A 20,911-nucleotide genomic window follows, 5' to 3' on the forward strand; every position below is an offset into this window, starting at 1 on the left:
TGTATTCCAAACGTATTTTATTTGTTTGATGTTTGGTGAAAGAATGAATAAATGACACCTTAAATAGCAAAGGCTTTGCTCTATGTACAAGATGCATTCAAAGGCAAATGTAGAATCTTCTAATTCTATTCTAAGTCAAATTTCTCCTATAACTGCAAAGCCCCCCACCATTTTATAGAACTCAGCAGGATCTGAAAACTGTGTTTATCTGGCCAGTCTGGGCTGTGGCCAACATTCCAAATTCTTTATTCCCTTTCACTCTCAGAAATTGAATTTCACTATTTTTATACCAGAGGCTTATAAATACTCTCTACTCATTTTTTAAAAAAGTATTATAGTCTAATCCCTGCTTCTTTAGGAAGAAGGAATTTAGGGTATACCCACACATAGCCTCTAGATTTCTCTGAAACCTAATGTAAACTAATCCATGAAAATCCTGTGGTAGACTGAGCTATTGAGAGGAAACACATTAGCTTTCAAGTATCAAAAGAGTTCATGAAAAATATAAACAAGCTATTCTAAATACCAAAGATCTTGAATTCAGCATATTTTTAATAAGATAATTTTCTAAATGTTTCTTAATTTTATGTTGGTTTTATATTTATTGCTAAATAGGTGAATAAAATTTACTATATCACCAGAATAATTAAAATAGGTGCCTTTTCTTCTCATTTATAGTTCAAGGAACATTGACATGTGACAATTTCTCTTAATAAGTTTCAATTTCAGTGTTGTGTCCTTCACATGGAATGGTCTTTCCAGGTTTCTGTGGCTGAAGTAGTACCTCACTGGTATCTTTCTCACAGTTTTTAGTGTTTCCTATGCTGTATTTCTGGGCATGAATTATCTTCTTTATCAGACTGTGAGATCTTTCAAGTCAAAAATCTCCCATTCATCTTTGCCATAAGTATGGTATTTTGTACAGAAAAGGTGCTTGAGAAATAATTTTGGAAAAATTGACTTATTTGGCATCCAAACAAGTCATGCCAGCCCTCAGGTAATCTTTAGTCCATTAATGGCCTGGACTTTTCATAATATTTGATAACTTTGATATTTCTTCTTCCAGAATGTCTTCTGAAACTTTTCTCCTCCTATTATTCCTTGGAAGGAGTAAAAAAGTTTGAAGGGGTGGCTATGAAATATCCATATGGGCCAGTGAGACAATTTTGCATTTTAGTGTAGTAATTGCCTTTGACTTTTATCTGTAGAAAAATTGTGTTATTTTCTTCAACCCTGAAAGATAATGTATGAACAGATCCTCCTGTAAAAGTTTTATTTAAATAGCAATAAAAGAGCTTTCATTCAGTTTGAAATCATAGGTGATTATTTCTTAAATGCCTTCAAGTATTTACTTTCATAAAGTTTCCAGTATTTGAGTTGCAGTTTAGTCACTTTTATTAATGATGTGAATATATATTTAAATATGTGCCCAAAGGTAATTGCTCATTGGTTCTAGTTTCTCTGGAGAGGTGCATTTACTTTGAAAGTTACTCCTGTTGGAATAAGAAATAACATATAATTCTGCCGACATGACTATATTTTTTTTTCTCTTATTAACCTCTGTTGGGTAAAAGCACTTCAATACATTTTCTGTATGCAAGAGTTTAAAGTCAATATCTTTTCCAAAGAAAGTCTATGGCCATTTATGTGGTAGAAAGAAGATATAATTTTGAGATATGATCTGAACAAACCTTAGACAGTCATTAACAACTATAACAAATTAGCCAATGCCCAAGAATAGGATGGTGCCCATCTTGATATTGTGTGCCCATTGTGAAGAAAATTAATCTGGCTATTTTAAAGGAAGAGTGAATCATAAATCAAACTGTTTTGTGGATTACTGTCTATAATAGGTAGAAAATATCAAATAAATTTCCAAAAGTATTATTTAAGCAAAGTGTGGGGGGGTTTTGTTTTTATAATTTTCCAACCACTGAGCTTCCCCAAAAGACACATTCTAATGACTCCCAACTGCTAATATTATAAAGTTTTTCTTAATATAAATGCTAAATCCATTCATTCCTATGGACTTAAGGACATATATTAATGGAGGATAACAGTATAGTTCATTGCTTCATTAATCGCCCTACTTCTTTAATAAGTCTGTGGTCTTTTTTGAGATATTTATCATTTCCAGACTGGAGTGCATATTCTTAACCTATGTGCTATACATGATGCTTAATGTCAAGACTCCTGAGGCTAACAAATAAAAGTTTCTATAATCTGGCCCTGTCTTTCCTTTCCAACTTTATCTTTCATCTTCATCTAACACGCACCAGACACCATAGCCATGGTAACAACCTTGTTTTTTTCCTGAATTTGCTTCTACATAACATGAGCTTCTCTCCAGCTTCTTACCTTCTAGAAATTATCTTCCCCAACCTCCAGGGACTCATTGTGTCTCACTCTCACTGAGAAGTCTTCTACCATAACCCTTGTTCATATGAATTTCACATTTGTGAAATTACATATAATGAAGTGGTCATTTTCATACTTAAACTGAGTTGGTCTGTCATTGTCTTTTGAGTGTATTGTTTGTTTATGATTTGCCTCCTAAAGCATATGTTTGTCCAGCATATTAACGTTGCATACAATATTTACCTTTAAAAACATCATTTAGCACAGTCTTGTACACCTAAAAGGAATTTATTTCATTAATATGTAATCTTTATTTTTTGAGCAGTTTTAAATTCACAGCAGCATGGCGTGGGAAGCACAGTTCCAAGCTGTGTAATATTCTGATAAAGGCAGAAGTAAGGAGATGGTTAGTGGTGGCCAGTGGTTTGCAGGAGGGAGGGAGAAATAGTCAGGAGCAGAGGAATTTTAATGTAGTGGGACTACATTATGCTATGTGTGAGACCATAATGGTACAGTTATATAGTAACTTTTATATGTAGTCTTCAAGATCCACTTCTTTCACTTAACAATATACATTTAAGACATCTCCATGGCTTTTTATGGCTTGATCATTCCTTTCAGTGCTGAATAATATTCTATTCCATTCAGTAGTTCCTCTTCATCTATGGAGTATATGTTCTAAGATTCCAGTGGCTGTCTGAAGGCATAGATAGTACATATCCTACATATTCTATGCTATTTTTTCCACACATGGGCTATTAAGAGACTAATAGTGAATAGCATGTACGTCGTGTGTAACCTGAACAAAGATGTAGTTTGCATTCCTGGCAGGATACAGCAGATTGGCACAAGATTTCATCACACCACTCAGAGCAGCACACAATTTAAAACTTAGTGATTTTTCTTTCTGGAATTTTCCATTTAGTGTTTTCATAACACATATAACTAAAATAATGGGAAGAAAAATCCTAGAGTACTGGGGACTACAATATGTGGAGTTAAAAGGACTTATTTAATATACTTTTAATGTAAAAACTGCAGAAAATTCATGGAAATAAAATACATTAAGTACTTCACTCATGTCAACTTTTGTCCTTCTTCTTAGGTAGAAGTAATTTCTTCACTTAGTCATTGACTTTATTTAATTTGGAGTAAAAGTTCCTTTGGAATTTTTCAAGTTCTCAAAAGAAAAAAAAAAAAACAACTATGGAATATATTACTGCCAGCTACAATTTACTGGGTATTCACCACATAGTCCTGAGAAGAGCAATGTGTTTCCTTTATGTTATTTTTTTAAATTCTCATACACTACACAGTACAAGACTCTGTCTTTCTCTAAAGCATTTCCTTTACCTCTCCATGTCTCTCCTCACCATTTGTCCCACCTTAAATATACTAATAAAAGTGTAGCCAAAATTAGAAAACTTATAATATTTCATATAATTTATACAAGCTACATCTTCTTCTCCTTATGCCTTTTCTCCTAAAGTTTACTTTCTCAAAAATAGTCTTCTGGAAAAAAAAATCTTTTTTTTCCAAATTACAGTCTTTCTTCAAGGATTGAGTACCACTTTTTGGTTTAGGCCTCCTACAACTATTCTATTTCACAATGAACTTCCCCATTGACTTGGACAAGTTTCATGGCTCATTGTATCTACAGTCCCTGAGGAGAGTAGCCTATATTTTTTGAGACCTTCTAGAGTCAACTGGACCAGAGTGGCCAGGAGGAGAGTGGGTTCACATTTGACTCGAGGCCAGAGAATATGTTGGCTCACTAGTGGGCTATGCAATGTTCAATCTCAAAGTCAGCCTCTCTCTCACACACACTCTCTCTCTCCCTCCCTCACTCCCTCCCTCTCTCTCTCTTTCTCCAAAACCATACTGTTAGTTCATAATTGCATTGAAGCTCATAGAAATTTTTCTAGCCCATCTCCTTCAGCTATGCTCATCCAAATCATTACCATCACATCTTGTATTTATGAGGTACCTGGATTTTCTTTTCCTCTTGACTGAATAAATTATCTCCTTTTTAAAATCAGTTAAATTTATCCTGATATGTCATTAAATTTTCAATTTTCCTTGTATTTTGTTGGGTCAAATGCTGCTACACTCAATAATTTACTTTTTCCAATAGACTATGTTCGTATTTCCTTAATAAGTAAGATATTAAATAATGGCTAAAATTGCAAGCCCAAAATAGGGAAGAATATAAACAAATAAACATATAAATATAAATAAATATATTTGAGTGTGAATATAAATAAGCAAAACTCATAATAAGAGAGTTGACACATTTTTTAAAAAATAGAATCTTCAAGGTAAAAAATCTAAATTTGGTTAGACTTACTTTCATAATATGATTCAGTATATTTTCCATTTAAAGAATTTATGTTTATTTATAGGATATGAGGACATTTATGTGATTTTTTTAAAAATTATTCTCAGGCCAGGGATTGAGCTCAGTGGTTCTGCCACCTGCCCTGCAAGTGCAAGGACCTGAGGTCTATCCCCACCAGCCACGGTGATGAATACAAAAGCTTAGACTTCATGCAGAGCAAAGGTCATCCAGGTGACACAATGGAGGAAATAAGACATCTCTTATTTTGTGACTTTAGTAAAGCAGGGAGCTGGCTTACTGTTGCAGTAAAACTTTTATTGTTTTGTAATATTTCTGAGCACTAAATTTTAGGGCACTTAAAAAGTTAGTCTAACTTGTGATCCCTGACTCTGAGATGGGACTCATCATTCTGTACCTAATCAGGAGCCATTCTCCCAGATGTTCCCTGACAACAGATCAGAAAGAGAGCAGTGACCCCTCATCCTTACAGGCAAGGAGCACCCTGGCCTTTCTGTGAAGAGACAGAGGACAGTGAGACGTCAACAGGTTCAAAATGTTTTTCCACATGGAGATATTCTACTATTCATATAAACGCCTTCTGGCATTCCAGAAGCATTCCCCTCTAGAATGGAAGCCAGCTCTCAAGAAATAATTTCAGATCACAAGATTCAGACACTTTCCTGAACAAAAAAAATGTATAAAATTTCAACAAAGGAGGTTTAGTTTGATTACAGACAGAATGTAACAAAACTCATACTTTCATTTATTTCCTAGTAGAACCTGAGTGAGCCAAACTAATGGCACTGATCCATAGAAAGAATTCCACATCTGGAAAATCTTTGCTCCATCTGTGGTAGGTTTCAGCCTCTTGGTCTTTCTTTACCATTTCCCATGACTTCAGCTTACCTTGCTTGTGTTTTCTTTAGTGAAATTACTTAACCTGTAGGAGTTTCAGATTTTATTTTGTTTTGTTTTGTTCTTAAAAGAAAAGAGTACAAGGCAATATCTCATAATATTTTGTGATGGCCTCATATTTAACTTATTTATATTTCTTTTAGTGTCTACATAAATGATGTACATGGTAATAAATATGAATATCTGATAAACTTCGAAATTATATGTTAGAATTAATGAGATATTAGACGTAGTCTTTTGGTTTTTATTTGCATGGATATAAAATTGGTCTCTATCTTCCAATGCAAGAGTTTTATTTGCCTCAATACTAAATATCATGGAGCACATAGAAATAAAGTTACATATTAATATTATATGTAATACAATTATGAAACAATGCTTATTAACTCATTGAATCCTAAAGCTTAAGTAAGCCACATGATATTGGTATTCGAGTTTTCTTTTCCTCTACATCTTTACAGCTTCTAATGGGCACTTCGCACAAGTAAGGTACATCTCCATAGTCTCCGGCCTCAGCCACTCAGCCAGCCTTCACACCCTCTTTTCCAGCTGGCCCCATAGACTCCACCATGGAAATGTCCATGAGGCTTAGATATGACCATTACCTTTTCCTAAAATTCCCTTTTATAATACACCGTCTCCAGATTTCCATATCTACCTCCTCTTTGAAGTCTTTCAGGAGCTCCACTACTAAGAAATCAGCACTTGAATGTCATTATATTGTATACCTAAAATGTACCAATGATTAGAATGAATAATCAAAAATGTAAAATAGGAAGGAAAGGTCCACAGGGGTAGGGGTAGTGGGAGGGGCAGGGGAAAGGAAAGAAGGGAAAGGAAAAATGATGAGAAACGGAAAAAATGGAAATAAAGTCTTTGTAAATAGGGAAGGGTGGAGGGGGTGAAGGGAGGACTAGGAATGGGGCAAAAATAAGAACCAAGATGCATTATGTAAAGGTAAAATTCCCAATGAGAAATGTAATTGTGTTGTATACCTACAATGTACCAATAAAAGAATTTAATACAAAAAAGAAAGAAATCAGCACTTTTTCTTGAAATCTTAAATATTAAGAACCTGAACTTCTCTAAAGATAGTTATCCCTTTGTGCCCTTGATTATCATGTTTGCCCAAAATTAAGAATTACCTGGAAAGGGCTGGGGATTTAACTCAGTGGTTCCGGCACCTGCCCTGCAACTGCAAGGTCCCGAGTTCAATCCCCAGTACCAAAAAAAAAAAAAAGAATTACCTGGAAAACAAGTTTTAGCATAATTAATATAATGAACATTATAAAGCAAAATCTAATGAGTTTTACTCCAAAAGACACAGTATGGTGGCTCATTTTCAGGGGATGTTTCTTCTAAAATCATGCCAGAACTTCTTTTCCAGGTAGGTCTTATTTTGGGGGAAATGATTTGCATTATTAGGACTTTTTTTTCTGTTATATAATAAAAATTCATACCTGACTTATCTTGTGATTCTTTCCACATAAAAGACAAACAGTAATTATTTGATTGAAAGGAAAAGGGCATCTTAATTGAGAATAAAGGCATGATTGTAAGTACAATGTTTGTTAAAATGTACCTCGTAATTTTCTTTCTTAAAAGTTCAGATTTCTGGAAGCCTCTAGGACTGCTGAACCTGAATTTCTTAGGTTCAGGAATCACAAATGTTAAACTCTCCAGGACATCTTAGTATGAAAGTTTCAAGATCACTGATTAATGTCAGTGAACATTTTCCAGTTAGTCTTTTTACTGTATATACGTATCTCAATTTGTATTTTAGATGTTTTACTGCATGAAAAAATCCTAAAGCTTAAGACTAGTTATCATGACCTTGTATCAAAAGGTCATGATAACTATCAAAAGGTCATATTTTGTTATTTATAATCACTATATAGACATATACATATATGTATATATATATATTCATTCTTGCCATGCAGTATAGATTTAGACAATTAGTTAAGACACTACCCACAGAGAGCTTATAATCAAGAAGAAAAGATACACAAATGTGAAAAGTTTATTGAATAGGAAAAAGAATCAAGCACACATTATACGTCTTATACATAGAATTTACCTTTAGCCAACCTATTCATTATTCAGTTTCCCAAAGATGACATCCTTCTAAAATACTGGTAACTCCACACACCAAAATGGTAGAGAGGTACAAAAGGACAGATACTATGAAAAGCTGAATGTCACACCACTCAGCCACTCACATACAATAAGTAGGTATTACTGAGACCAGATTCTTCTTTTATTTATAAATTTATCTACAGTCCAAACCACCCCCTCCTCTGCCAAGACCAAACTTTAATCACATCTTGGAAAACCCCAGCGAGTATTATTGAGCACCAATGCAACAAAATTTCTGGTCTCTCTGAGATGAGGATTTGTGGAGTAAAGCAGTAGTAGACCACTGTGAGGTGGTGACAGCAAGATGGCAGAAGTACTGAAAGTTTCAGAGAAAGGTCAAAGGAAGGACGTAAGGGAAGAAGGGCACAAACATCACATAGTTTGGGATTTTGTAATCCTAGAAACAGCCGAGGTGACACTGCAAAGACGCTGCCTAGAAGCTGATACATATGGCATGAGATGTACTTTAGTAAAGCCACCATCTTTAGCTTCCCCTAAGTGGAGCCTCTGATGGCTACAACAGGTCAATCCAAGTCCAGCCAAATGTCAGACTATCACTTTTGTTTCTATCCTGCGTCCTTTCCTCTCCACTAGAAAGTTGACCAGTAAGAAGGGGGAAAGCACTGGGAACAAGTGATGTTGCTCTGGTCCACTTTCCTGCCTCACTTGTTTAGTTGTTTTAGGATTTCCTTTTTCTAGACATTGAGAGCAGGTCCTGAAAGCCTGCTGAGCAGGATAAGCATTAATAACTAAGCAGTAAGACTCTCAAGATACTTGCATTTAGCTAAAGGAGTGGTCACCTGGACCACAGTCACCCAAGAGGATAGTAGAAAAAGAAAACCTTGCAAAAACTGGAAAGAAAAATCTGAGGCATTTCTAGGCAAGGAAAATGTTGTTGCCAAAGTCAGAAAAGTAGGAATACGCAAGGCTCTGTGATGCAATTGTATAGTCCAGCCAGCTGGAGCCCTGTTTGTGCTTGGAAGGAGAAAAGATTGGAAAAATGGGATGGGTTCAGGCGCCAACGGGCTTTGGAAAGCAATTACAATTTTTACTAAGAATGCGAAATTGTGTTAGATTAATCAGCTATATTACTTCAGCTGCAGAGATCTAGATTTCCTTATTTTGTTTATTAAGTAGTGAAAGAAAACAAAAAGACAGCAAGAGCTCTGTTCAAATGATGTAGTACCATACCAGAAACTCTTTCCTAACAATTATAATCACAATTAAGGGCTTTTAATAGATATATGTTTCAGGGGATTTAATGACTAAGCTACAAAAATGTCAAAATATTTTGAATGATGCTTCTCTTTTGATTATATGCTTAACTGAGTTATACTTAATTATAATTCAATCATAGCTTATAATAATAAAAAATACATGACATCATTATGACAGAGAAAAGATAACATGGATTTGTAAAACTAAAGAAAATAGCTCCTACTGAACATCCCTAATTTTCCAGCTGATTTCAGAGCACATAATCCTCCTAAGAAATGGTAACCATTTCCTAAAATATAGCTAGATAAGAAAGAGATCTACATTTAAATAATCATATTTTACACTTAAATGGCAAGATAGTCTGTTCTATTTCCTGCTACCATTTATCCCTTGTTTTTCTTTGAATATTTCAGTTTTCAAAGTTCTTACATCATTGACAATCTAGTTTTGGTGCCAGATGTAGACCACTCAGCATGCTTGAAATTCCAAAGGCAAAAATGCTTCCATTTCCTTTAAATAATTTTTTTGTTTCCAATTGAAATATTAATAGTACTTACCAATGTTATTTTTCCATGTAAATAACAAATAATAGGAAGAATGCAAATAATGTTTGTTTAATTCCATTACTATCATAAAATACCTAAGATAATCAGTTTACAAAAAGATGAGGTTTGTTTATGTCACAGTTCTGAAGGTTTCTAGCACGTGATTGGTCTGCACCATTACTTTGGGTCTGTGATGCTACATCATGGTAAGAGCACATAGGGAAGCTTAGTGCATAGATTACAAGTCAAGGAATAAAAGGATAGGGACAGCTAGGTCCCACAGTCCCATTTAAAGGTATGCCGCTAATAACCCAAAGATCTCCTAAAGCTTCCACTACCCTGGGGGCCACGGCTTTAACACTTGGCCTTTGGGGGACATTCTACATCCAAACTATATATTTAATATATCCTAATATAATAATGCAATAATAACCTACCATTATTGAGTTAAATATTTTCATTTTTTACTGCATACATTCATACTAATAATTATTTAATATTGAATAAGTTTCATAATACCACTTAAATAAATTTTATCATTCGTTGTATTTGAAGTGCCTTATTATAATTGGTCCCAATAATATCACTACGGAGTAGAAACATTCTCAAAGCTAGTAATTATTCCATGAGCAGACTCTACTCCTTGAGGACAAAAAGGTCACTTTCTTCCAACTTCTCTGTAAGGGTAAATATCTGATTTTCAGAGACATATGGTTCTGATTATTTGCTTTGCTAGAGAATTTTAAATGATATCAAAATTTTTGAACACTGAGCTTCTGTTACCAATTCTGTCACTTCTATATATTCTGAAAAATCCACTGATTTTTTGATTTGGTTATTTCTATTTTTCTTTTTGAAGTGTAGAAGCACTATATTTATTATAGCTTGTTATACTGTATTGGTTAGGCTAAAAATATTTTGCCAATTTATTATTTTGATTCTTTCCATCTCTTTGCAAAATCTCACCATTATCTTATGTACCATGTAGTTATTATCACCCATCCTTACCCCATCCCCAGATTCCAATAAACACTGAGTTAGTCTTTGTTGCTGTAGTTTTGTCTTTTATAAAATGACCTACATATGGGAAACAATGATACTGAGACTCTCTTACAAGTTTTTGTACAAACACATATTTTTTATTTTCCTCAAGTAATGCTTTGGGGTATAATTAGTTGTTAAGAATGTATTAAACTTAAAGAATAAAACTACTGAACTGTTTCCAAATTAGTTGAACCATTTCATTTTCCTTCCAGCAACCTATACATCCTAACAGTTGATATGGTCAGTGTTTTTTATTTTAATGATAAAGGATCTCAAAGTAGTTTTGAATGTGCATTTCTCTAGAGAATACTGTGCTTAGCATGTTTTTATGTATTTGTCACCAAAGTATCAATTCCATCCTTTTGCCCATTTGTCAAAACTTGATCAGAAGAAGAAAACAGTCACAAAACTCCTCCAAGGCTTATAGTTTTACTCCCACATTTGGGTGTATGGACCAACATTCATTTACAGTTTATATTTAATTCAGTGTGAGGTAAGGATCAAAGAACTTTTTAAAAATCCCATATTGTTATCCAATTGCCCTGCACTGCTGGTTGAAAAAAATTGTCTTACCCCATGACTTACTTTGGCACCTTTACTAGAAAAAAAAATCTTCTAATCATTGGAATCTTTTATTCCAATGATTTTATATTATTTCCACTGTTCTCTATGTCTATCCTTAAATCAGTATATGCTGTCTTGATTATTGCTGTTTTATAGTAAGTCTTGAAATCAGGTAAAGTAAATCCTCCAACATTGCCCTTCTTTTTCAAAATCATTTTGGCTCTTTTATGTCCTTTTTTAACTTATAAATTTTAGAATCAACTTGCCATTTCTTAAAAACAAAACACAAAAAAACCTACTAAAACTTTGATTGATTTTGTGTCAAGCTTTATTCAGGAAGAATTGACAGCATAGCAATAATAAATCATCAGATCCATGAACATAGTATATCTTTTTTATTTAACCCTTTCTAAATTTCTCTTAGTAATATTTTCTGATTTCAATAAAAGTTTTTCTATGTTTTATTAAATCTAAGTATTTTATATTTTCAATCATGCTATAAATAATATTATCTTGTTTTAATTACTAAATGTTCATTGCTAGTATATGGAAAAATAATTGATTTTTGAATGCTAGCCTTTATTCCTATGACCTTTTTGTTTCTAATCTTATCAGAGATTAATAAATTTTATTGATCTCTTCAAAGAACCAACTTTTGGTTTTCTAAATTGTCTGCTTTGAATTTCAATGGTTTTTGCTCTCACCTTTTTTATTTCCTTTCTTCATCTACAAAGTCCAGAGCAATCTTTATTCTAGAACTAATTTAGCCTTACTATTGAGGCATGACATGACTGTTCTGGAGACTATGCCAAATGCCCCAGATTTCATGAGGTCTCTTCACACTAGCTAATGGGAACACAAACTGATCCTAGCCTTGTCTGAGCTGCAGGAAGTAACCTGTCTATTGATTTCCAATGTTTTCTAGCCTTACAGAGTTCCTTCTCATGCATGGGTAGATCAGTATTCTGCCAAAGCTTGAGGAGATGGCTCTGCAGATCTCCAGAGCTTATTCTTTGTGCTTTTTCCTCTTCTTCAGTATTCCACTCTGCAAATTCTAGCTGAACTCTAAGGTCTGTCACCTAAAAATTGCCAGATCAGCTGAACCCTAATGTCTGTCATATCAAAACTGTCAGAACTTCCTCTTTTTTTCTTGTGGCCTAAAGATTGGTCCCAGGTAGAACATTGAGGTTGGGACTGTGGTAGCCTTCATCTGTTTCTGTTTTTCTAAGCCTCCTCTCAGTGATCTTGGTCTCACATTTTATTGTCCAATTTTTGTGGTAACTTCTCTTAGCTTTTTAGTATATGTGTGTATGTGTGTGTGTGTGTGCGCACGCGCGCATGCCCAAGTGTGTGTGTCAGTAGGATTCTCTCATATAAGGCAGATAAGTCACTGGGAAAACAGCTTTTTACAAAAACATTCAAAGTTATTGTAATAGATGGTGTTTTGGGTCTTGTCACAATACATGGGATTTATTAATAATACAGTTGTTATCACATTAAAAAGTATAATAAAGAGGCTACTAGCATAGAAAAATATTTGTTTATCTGTTTGTTGTGATTTTTAAATTTTTCCTGCATGAATAAGCTTGAGTATCTAAAATTATGCACAATTATATTTTATTTTATTATAAATGTAGGCACATTATTTGAATGATGGATAGTTGTTATAACATAGCTTTTGGCACTTTTTATTGATACTGTGGCAATGAGAATACTGTACATGAAAGTAAAATAAAATAAAATAAACTTTTTGTTGGTTTCTCAGAATTAAGTCATAATTTAGAATCAAAGATTTATTTTCATCCTAGTAAAATAGTCACAATTAGAATAAAAACAATTTAAAAGCAATTCAAGTAATTATACTCTAAATATGAGTGAACAGAAAAATTACATCTATATCAAAGTGCTGAACTCTCTTAATGAATAAAATATTGGAGTTTTATTTTGTGAAGAATAAAGAATATGAAAATAAATGATAGAAGAATAAAAGAATGAAAAAAATGAAGAATAAGAGATCAGTTTCTCCCTAAACTTTTAACTGTATCTAAAATTTATTTTGCCATTAATCTATTCTTTCAAAGGCAACAAAACTTGTAAATATATCTTATATCTTACAGTCTTTTTGGTGAAGCATTTCTGTGGAATTTTCTACAGAAATTAAAAATATTTTAGCCTTCTGAAATCATGACAGCAAAGCTATTCTGGGGGCATCACTACTTACTTCTTCTTGGTCAAGAGCATTTAAAAGTGTTTGCCACAAAAGAGACTGTCAATCAAATTCAATGTAATCCTTAGAGATGCAAATGTAGAAGCAGATTAAGACACAGAATTTGCCACTTGCTGGAGTAAATTGCTAAGGATGAACATATTGGATAAACATTTTAAAATGAAAACAGAGATTAGCTATATGTGAGCTACATGTGAGCTAGATGTTAGTTGCTGCAGGAAAGAGAAATCATTTTGATGTTCCTCAGAGTTACACAGGCTTCCTTCTACACCTTCTCTTCATGGGCTGTTGGATATTTGCATAATGGAGAACTCCTTTGGTGGAGTTTCAGGCCTTTAGACAGATGTATTATGCTGGGATAGGCACAGTCATTCACTAAGACTGCCATTTAGATACAGGGACTAGATAACTGATATGGGGTTTTAATTATTTCCTTCCTGTGCCCAAAAGTCCCAGATCAAGGCATACCATTGACTCTCAATAAACTTTTCATCTTCTATCATTTTTCATATTATTTGGAAAGAACTTATTAGCACTTTGGGCAGTCCTAAATGTCCCAGTTGTTCTAAAGAAAGTGTCAACAAGTTGCATCAGCAAATAAAAATGGCCATAAGTGAATACATACTACATCAGCTTGGAAAAGAAGATGTCTCTATTACTAAATTGAAGACATACCTAGAAACATCATAAAATTGCATTTTTTGCAACTAGAAGACAAAAGTTATAAATTAGACAAAACTAGATAAAATATATAATGCCTTACCAAAGCAAGACAACTGTGTTAGATAGAAAATATTAGGGCTCTATTTGAGCCAGAATCTCTAGATTAATATACAGACTGGAACCTTTGTTCTACGGGGATGTAGATGAGTTTCCTCTTTCTATGGTCAGAGAGCAGCCAGCAGTGGAGCAGGGTTCCTCTTTTCCCACAGCCCTGCCAGCATTTGTTATTGGTTGATTTCATGATAGCAGCCATTTTTTCTGGGGTGAGGTGAAATCTAAGTGTTGTTTTCATATGCATCTCTCGAATGACCAGTGATGTTGAACATTTTTTCATATGTTTATTTGCTATTTCTACTTCTTTGTCTGAGAAATGTCTGTTCATTTCAGATGCCCATTTTTGGATTGGGTCTTTAAATTTGGGAGGTGTGATTTTTTTCAGTTCTTTGTATATTCCAGATAGTAGACCTTTGTCTGAGGGACAGCTGGTGAAAATTTTTTCCCACATTGTGGGTTATCTCTTCACATTGATGGTCATTTCTCTTGCTGTGCAGAAGCTTTTTAATAAGAAGAGATCCTACTTGTTGATTGTTTGTGCTAGCTCACGGGTGAATGAGGTTTTGTTCATAAAATCTTTTCTTACACCGATGTCTTCAAGAGTTCTACCTAACCTCTCTTCCAGTCAGTTTAGTGGTTCTGTTTTAATATTTAGATCTTTAGTCCATTTTGATTTTAGTTTAGTGCATTGTGAGAGATAAAGGTCTAGTTTTAATCTTTGGCAACATCAGATCCTTTTTGATAGGTTAGGTTGATGGATAATTCTACTTAATGGAATCTACACAAAGAATAGGTTGGATTTTTTTCCCTAATACCCACTAAGATGAGCTACAGTAATGAACTAAGAGTATTGTCCTGCCCAAGGCATGATGCAAAGAAGAAGCAGGGTTGTTCTGGAACATTCTGGAGATAAGACCCAAGGGTCCCACATAAATCAGTATGTATTGAACTTTGCCTTGGCTCTATGGGCTCGTTGGCCCTTTAGTTTCCATAGCTGGGATCGCCTAGTGCCCATCTGTAGATTTAGGCATCTTCAACACCTTGGGCCCAGTTGGTTATTTTATTTGCCTAAGATTAAGAAGTTTTGACCCATGTTTAGTATAAAATGAGACTAAATATTACTAGTGGGTCATTATCATCAGTACTTTAAAACTAATCAAGTTGACTGCAAAGATAATGAATTTTGAAGGCAAACAGCATTGAGTGTGAATTCTAGACCTCCATTTGCTGTCTGAGCTTTCTGGAATTTCTTCTCTCCCAATTTCAGTTCCCTCATTTCTAATGAAGAAGAGATAGCACAGTCACTGGATTGCTGTGATAAGCCAGGGCCCTTTACACAACTCTAGAAGAGTTAGTGGTACATAGACATCCTTAGTAAATGCTATTTCCCCTTTACTGCTCCTCTTTCTTTTCTGTTTAGGTATTGAAAAGCTTCCTACCATGACTCTCACTTGCTTGACTCAACAATCAGCTGTCAACATTCATGTTAGGAATGACTACATGCCCCTGACTTTGTCATAGATCTAGATTAGAAATTTAGGCCGGGTTCATGCATAGAAGGAATTAGGAATCCAGGCTATATTTTGCTCTGTGTTCCCATAAGACTTTGAACATGTCTTTATTGTGGAACTTACATTATTTTGAAGTTATTTTGTAGTCGATTTGATGTCACCTCCTCAAAGACTGAGCTGATTTCTTATTCATTCTCAAATTCTCATGTACAGCAATGTGTGATGCAGGACACTAGTCAACCTGTAGGTACTTCATGCTGTTCCTCTGCAAAAGGAGTCCAGATGGACCAATTTTGTTCCCCTTGACTGAGACATGAGTCTACATGTTTCAAGATACCCAGACTCCAATTGCTTTGACACACACAGACAAGCATGCACACACACACACACACACACACACACACACAATTTGGATATTTTATTTGAAAATAGATTTCAGTACTATGTAATCAATTCTTGTCGTGTGTGTGTGCGTGCATGAATGTGTGTGTGTGCATGTGTGCATGTGTGTGTGTGTGTGTGTGTGTGTTTGGTGCTGGGGATAAACCCAGAGCCACGAGCATAGTAGGCAAGCCCTCTGCCACTGAGTTATATCCCAAGCCCAAGTTCTGTGAATTTGTAATGGAGAATTTTCACGTAGAATTGCTTCTCATAGGCACAGAGTTCTATTTAATTCAGGAGTTAATATTTTCTGCCTTCTAATCTATGTCCAGTCCAACAAGGTAAAAAAATGCATATTTGCCAAGAGGCATGCACGCTCCTTTCTATTTTTAAAAAATGTTTTCTTTTGTTTTTGATCTTTTCATATTGAGTCTTTCTATATTGCCCAGGCTGGCTTGAACATATGTAGCACATATCACAATCTTCAAACTCACAATGCTCCTGCCTCAGCCTCCCAAATGCTGGGATTATAGGTGTGTGCCACTATGCCTGGTTGAAGAAACACATTCTTAGTTGGGGAGATGCTATAGTTTCAACATAGCTTGAGTTGTCCCTGAAAGGTTCATGTATTGGAGGATTGGTCCTCAGTGAGTGGTGGGACCCTTAAGAATCAAGGCCTGGTGGGAGATCATTAGGTCATGGAGGGCTCTTCCCCCAAAGGGATTAAGGTAGTTCTCATGGAACCCTGACTTCCTTCTCTCAGGAGTTGTTCTAGGAGTGAACTTGACTCCCAAATGGCTCTCTGGCTTCCTGTTTGGTGATGAGATCTTTTCTTTCCACACATGGTCCTGCTGTGATGCCATCTGGCATCAGCTGCTCACTAGGCCAAACCAATTGGGTCACCTGATCTTGGACAGCTAGCCCATAAAATTGTAGTCAACCTCTTTACTTTACAAGTCCCCAGCCTCAGGTGTGTCATCAGAGTATGCAAAATGGACTACTCAGAAGACTTAGGAGCCTTAACAATTTGGAACTAACAAAATTAGGACATACGAGTTGTTAAGAAGCAGTGTTAGTTGCTAGTGTTAGTTGTAACTCCTGAGCACATCTCAATATTTTCATAATGATTTTTTGTATATTTAAGTTATCAAAGATATGGGAATTGAGAATGCATGTGGTAGAAATTTAAAGATGCAGGAGATCAGTGTGGGTTGAAAATGACTTCTTGTATAAAAATAATTATAGTAATAATTAGCATTTGCAAGATACCTTGCAATTTACAAAGTGCATTTACAGCATTATGTCATCTTGCAAAGGTTATGAACTGGCCCTTTGATATTATCTAATGTCAATATTAAGCCTTCCTGCCAAACCTTGAAAGTTATGAGATGGGGTTCTGAGAGCAGTGAGAAAGAAGATTAATAACACATTAAAAGGCAGAAAATCCGCCAAATTCATTGACATAGAAATAGATTTATTTGGCATTTTAGAAACTCAAGAACATGTCTTGAAAAGAAAGAGTTGCCCCATATTTTGATTTCTGAAAATATGCCCAAAGTGCTTGGTACATTTTAAATTATTATTTTGGGGTGAGCATTTGATGTACAATCATAATGGCAAAATTCTCTTCCTTGAAATGAGAGTCACGAAACCAGGGGATGTTTGAATCTGATTTAAAGGCAAAACCTAAGATCATTTGAATAAGCCACTGAATGTAAGTGGAAGGCAGAGGTAAAATAGGAGACGCTGATTAATATTTTGTTTAAAACTCAGGTTTCCATTCCTTAGAATCCAGACTTGTCTGCCGGATGCTTGAAACTGTCCTATCTTTCTTCCCACTACCACAGCTAAAGGATGAACGCTCTATCTCATAAACAACCTAATCTAAAGCCATGAGTTAGCAAGATAAAATCCACCGCTCCTGAGAACTAACCTTGAAAGTGGCAGGCAGTACTACCTGCCAAGCCCTCTTCTCCTTCCTCATTTTCTTGCCTTCTGCCCTACATTTCCTTCAAAAATGCGAGGTCCCTTGGATTCCCCGGGAAGGACAGGCAAGTTATTTAATAGACCAACAACCCAGCGCGTACCAAGTCAAGTTATTGGATTACAGGAAACTCGAAGCATCTCGATAACCAGGCTACAGACCCAGAGCGCAGCGAGCGCGTCGCCGGCTGGCTCCTAAGCCTTTCCAGATGTGGCCACGGCGCGCGCTTGGCGACGGTCCAGGCGGCTGCCTGCAGTCGGCGCTCCCCGGGCCGCAGTGCGAGCCGCATTGCCGGCGTGCTGAGGGCGCGCGCGCTCCGCCGCGGCTCCCGGGGGACCTGCGCCCCAGCTCGGAGACAGCCTGCAGCCCGGGGAGGACGTCTGCGGGAGGAGGGGCGCGGGATGTCCGCTGCGCCAGGGCTGCGCTGAGGTCGTGTACGGGTGGATGGGGGACCCTGAGGCCCACGTGATGGCGCGGCCCCTGCGAGCCCCTCTCCGGAGGTCCTTCAGCGACCACATTAGAGACTCCACGGCCAGAGCCCTGGACGTTATCTGGAAAAACACCAGAGACAGGCGGCTGGCAGGTGAGGGGCACAGGGGAGGCGGGGGCGGGGATGAGAGGTATTCAAAGAAAAACAATTACACGGACCCAGTTATTAACTTGGATAATTAATGATCTCATCAGCTGCGTAATGTCAAGGTAGTATTTTCGATCTCCCTTTCTCTGATACGTAACGCTCTGGAGTGGGGGGGGGGGGTCTGTAATGTCTCTTTAGCTATTCGTCTGATTGTTTCTACATAAGGATTTTTAGGAGTTGGCTTTCTTGGTTGCCTTTTTTTTTTAACCTTGAAGAGAAAAGCAAGGTCCCTTGGCGTGTCAGGAAAATCAGTGGTGATGAACAGTTGCAGGCACAGCCCTGAGCTGGGTAGCGCTGTGAAGGGTCATCTTTGGAGCAGGTCTGGCCTGAGGTGGCCTGGTGAGTGGGGAGGAGAGGAGCCTGGCGGGGCTGTGGGTCAGTGCAGGAGTGGGTGTTGCCCAGGTAAAGGCTGCTGGTATTTTCTCTGGCAGCCTGAAGCTGCTCTGAGTTCCAAGAGGGGATCGGGTATGCCAGAGGCAAGCGTTTGAAATAAAATAAAATATACATACAGTGGTGCAATTCAGCTGGTCTAGGGCTCATGTGACAGGCACCAAATGGCAGGCTGTGTTTGAAAGAATACAGTAAGGAAACAGGAACTTCTGCCTGATTCTGGGCAGAAAAAGTGTTCATAAATTGATATAAAATAGCATCTCACTATCAAGTGAAAAGCCTCTCCAAAGACAGCAAAGGTATTGCAACAGTGTTTTATGGTCCTTCTTGTTTGTACTCTAAGTGTGTTTTCCTAGGCCATCTCCATGGATGGGTCAAAGATTATGTTTTCTTAACCTTTGGTTTGGGGGGGGGGGTTAATCCAGTTGTTTTTCAGATAAATAGATAGATACATAGATAGAGATATATATAGAAAGATATATAGTCTGAATTGTTAAAACTAATAGAAATGGCCACCACAAGTCAATCAGATTTCTGGGCCTTGTTCTTGATAAAAGGTCATCTGACTTTCACATAACTGTCCTGACTTGATTTGAAGAGAGAAAATTTAAGGTGTGTGTTTCTGATAAAGCAGACTATAAAACATTAGTTTCATACCATCCTGAGCTGTAAGTTTGTTCTGAATGTGAAAGAAAATCTTTCTCTTTGTTAAACTAAACATTATTGCCCAGGACTAGTAGAGAGTAAGCAGTCAAGTCTAACTGTAAGGCAGGGAAGAGAGAGGAAAACATTTCAAATTTAACCATTTTATTATTGCTTCAGATTAAAATGTGATATTTTAAAGCAATCAAACTTTCCAACAAGTTCTTTTTTTAAGGCAACCTAGTGACAACAATTTGAACTTGACCCAAGAAAGTGTAAGAAATAAGATATGAAAACATGAGATGCCCAACTATCAGTGGCTGACCGTTTTAAAAAGTGATTCTTACATTGTTGTCTTATAACCATTGCCATAAATAGAGTGTACAAATAAAGTTTTATTAAAGATAACACAAAAAATATCTTATTATGGTTTGGTGTTTTGGTTTAAGAGTAAGACTAACTCAGGCCAGGGATTTAGCTCAGTGACGCAGCGCCTGCCTTGCAAGTTCAAGGTCCTAAGTTTGATCCCCAGTACCAGAAAAAAAAAAAAAGAGTAAGACTAACTCAAAGAACATTCCTTTCTGGACTTCCTATTAGATTTTCATAAAATAAAGAGTTTTTGACAGCTAATGACCTGTGAGAATAAGGATAGTATCCTTTGAAAGTTCCTGTCCCTTTCTTCTCATTTGCCTATTATATTTTAATGGTATATTTGAAGTAAAAATGTAGTAATGAATATAAACTCATTAATGAAAAACACTTCAAGAAAAATCATTCCTTTTGAAGTGTAATGAGAAATAAAACATTTCCACACATCTAACACCAAATAGCATTTCTGCTGCTCCTGTTGCACTGAAGGAAGGATTTCTTTTTGTTGGTCCAGTTTTTGAAGAGTAATACTGACCTCTGAGGTGGTTCATATAGTAGAGAATCCAGGGACTATACTTGGAAAGAAAAAAACTTCGGCTACTGTGACTCAATCTGATTACTGGGGACCTGGACACTGTGTCCTCCCTGGTCCTTGGCTTGTGGCTGATGCTCTAATCAGTATTTGTCAAATGGAGATTGATCTGGTGCCCATCCAAACTCAAGAGCACTTGCTCCTATTCCTTTCTCTCCAGCCTCTCTGCACTCAACCTTCTCTCTGACCAAATACTAAATAACAGCTGTTAATTATCCTACTCCTGTCTCCTCTGTCACCTTTAGACCATTATCCCCAGCCCCCAAAGTACACTGTCTTC

The 20,911-nt window shown here is 36.3% G+C and overlaps 1 protein-coding gene across 4 annotated transcripts in view; it reads left to right on the forward strand.

Moving 5' to 3' along the window:
- Positions 1 to 20,911, forward strand: part of Dlc1 (DLC1 Rho GTPase activating protein) — a 404,145-nt gene that overhangs the window by 214,569 nt on the left and 168,665 nt on the right. The window contains exon 1 of one of the 4 annotated variants that reach the window (XM_004867641.3): positions 18,162 to 18,584. The exons of the other annotated variants lie outside the window; for them this stretch is intronic. Coding sequence (XP_004867698.1) covers positions 18,446 to 18,584 — 139 coding nt within the window. The 5' untranslated portion in view covers positions 18,162 to 18,445. Of the gene's footprint in view, positions 1 to 18,161; positions 18,585 to 20,911 lie in introns of those variants that run through there. 4 annotated transcript variants of the gene reach the window in all.

Source organism: Heterocephalus glaber, unplaced genomic scaffold, assembly GCF_053883595.1.
Source record: "Heterocephalus glaber isolate CG9 unplaced genomic scaffold, H.glaber_assembly_v1.0 deba00001461, whole genome shotgun sequence".
Classification (NCBI taxonomy): Eukaryota; Metazoa; Chordata; class Mammalia; order Rodentia; family Bathyergidae; genus Heterocephalus; species Heterocephalus glaber.